The sequence below is a fragment of the Austrofundulus limnaeus genome, unplaced genomic scaffold (genome assembly GCF_001266775.1).
Source record: "Austrofundulus limnaeus strain Quisiro unplaced genomic scaffold, Austrofundulus_limnaeus-1.0 Scaffold315, whole genome shotgun sequence".
NCBI lineage: Eukaryota > Metazoa > Chordata > Actinopteri > Cyprinodontiformes > Rivulidae > Austrofundulus > Austrofundulus limnaeus.
The window spans coordinates 40306-41738 of NW_013952717.1; the positions used below are offsets into that span (position 1 = coordinate 40306).

The window sequence follows — 1433 nt, forward strand, 5'->3', positions numbered from 1 at the left end:
ACCCACCTGTTTAAGTTGCTTATGAAACATAATAAATGAAACCTTAATCAACATTTTAATGTGTAGCGATAGCATTTGACAAACTTTAATGCTTCAGTTGTCAACTGTGTTCTATGACTTTGTATTTTTTGTGTTTTTCTGATATAAAGCACTTTGAACTGCCTTGTTGCTGAAATGTGCTATACAAGTCAACTTGATTGATTGATTGATTGATACAGTTTTGCTCTTTTGTTGCAGTTTAATTAATGGATGTAATTTAATCGCATAATTGTTGCTCTACATCTTTGCACAGTAACTGAGTGTAAAACTAGGGATGATTGGATTTATTGTTTTATTTCAAACTGTAAAAATGTGTTTGTTTTTTTTTCAATTATTTCTTCTAAAGTGTGTGGGTTGGTGTTTTTTGTGTCTCTGTTGTACAAACTGTTTGTTTTCATGTTAATGAACTCACAGGAAACYATTCACAAAAAGTAAAAGGCAGTAGATCCATGGTTTCTCTGGTTTATGTCCACAAGTGACTCATTAGGTGGCGGGTCAGAGGGGTGGGGGTTACAGGGAGGACCTGAGCTGGAACCAGTGTGAGTTTCAGTTCTGCACCACGGCTGCAGGATGATGGGGACTCTGAGAGTTCTGCTGCTGTTGGTTCCCCTGCTGGTCTCTGTGGACCGCTCAGGTCAGTCCAGACCCCCGACCCGTCTTCTATTTGACTCGATAAATGAAAAATAAATGCTTTATTTTGTCATAGATCTGAATTGTAGTCTCTGCTAAACTTTAATTAGATCTGATTCACAGCAAATATGATGAGAAATTTTGCACTGAAGCAAATTTACTGTATCAAACCTAACTGAGCTTTACAATCAAATGTTTTGTACAAAATGTAACATTAAAGGTTTAGATCAAAGTAAAAACTGTAAGCATGAAGAAAACTGGTGTTGAGGTAAAAATTAGTCCTGGGCATAGATTAGAAACTTTAATTGTGATTACCCTCAATTAATTTTTTAGAAACGGTCCCTCGTGGCTGAACGAGTAGGTTTGTATGTTGTAATACACTCCATGTGTGACACACTAGGTACATTTTCTCCTTCAGATTTTCTTTTTATCTTATCTTCTTACTTGTGTTTTTTTATTGCTGACTTCTGGGACCTCAGTATGTRTTTTTGTTCTAATGTAGTACTCATTTGGAATGACAATAAAAATCATTGGTTCTTAATTAATCTCATTGTTCTGCACAAAATTTAACTATGACTCAAAGACGTTTAGAGTATTTTTTGGTGCTGTTTAATAAAAAAAGGGCAAAGCATTTTCAATAACTTTTTTTTTACTTAAAATAGAAATAATAAATCCCCATTATTATAGTTTCAGTTTGACTGTCAGGTGCAGTTTAGCAGAGTAAATCTTTAACTGGATCCAGACCTTTCTCTTTTTTACTTACA

At 34.6% G+C, this 1433-nt stretch overlaps 1 protein-coding gene across 1 annotated transcript in view; it reads left to right on the forward strand.

The window, feature by feature from the left end:
• Positions 1 to 612: 612 nt before the first annotated feature.
• Positions 613 to 1433, forward strand: part of LOC106527221 (properdin) — a gene marked incomplete in the record, with an annotated part of 8815 nt that continues 7994 nt past the window's right edge. Inside the window, 1 exon segment of the mRNA XM_014022035.1 lies at positions 613 to 673. Coding sequence (XP_013877489.1) covers positions 613 to 673 — 61 coding nt within the window.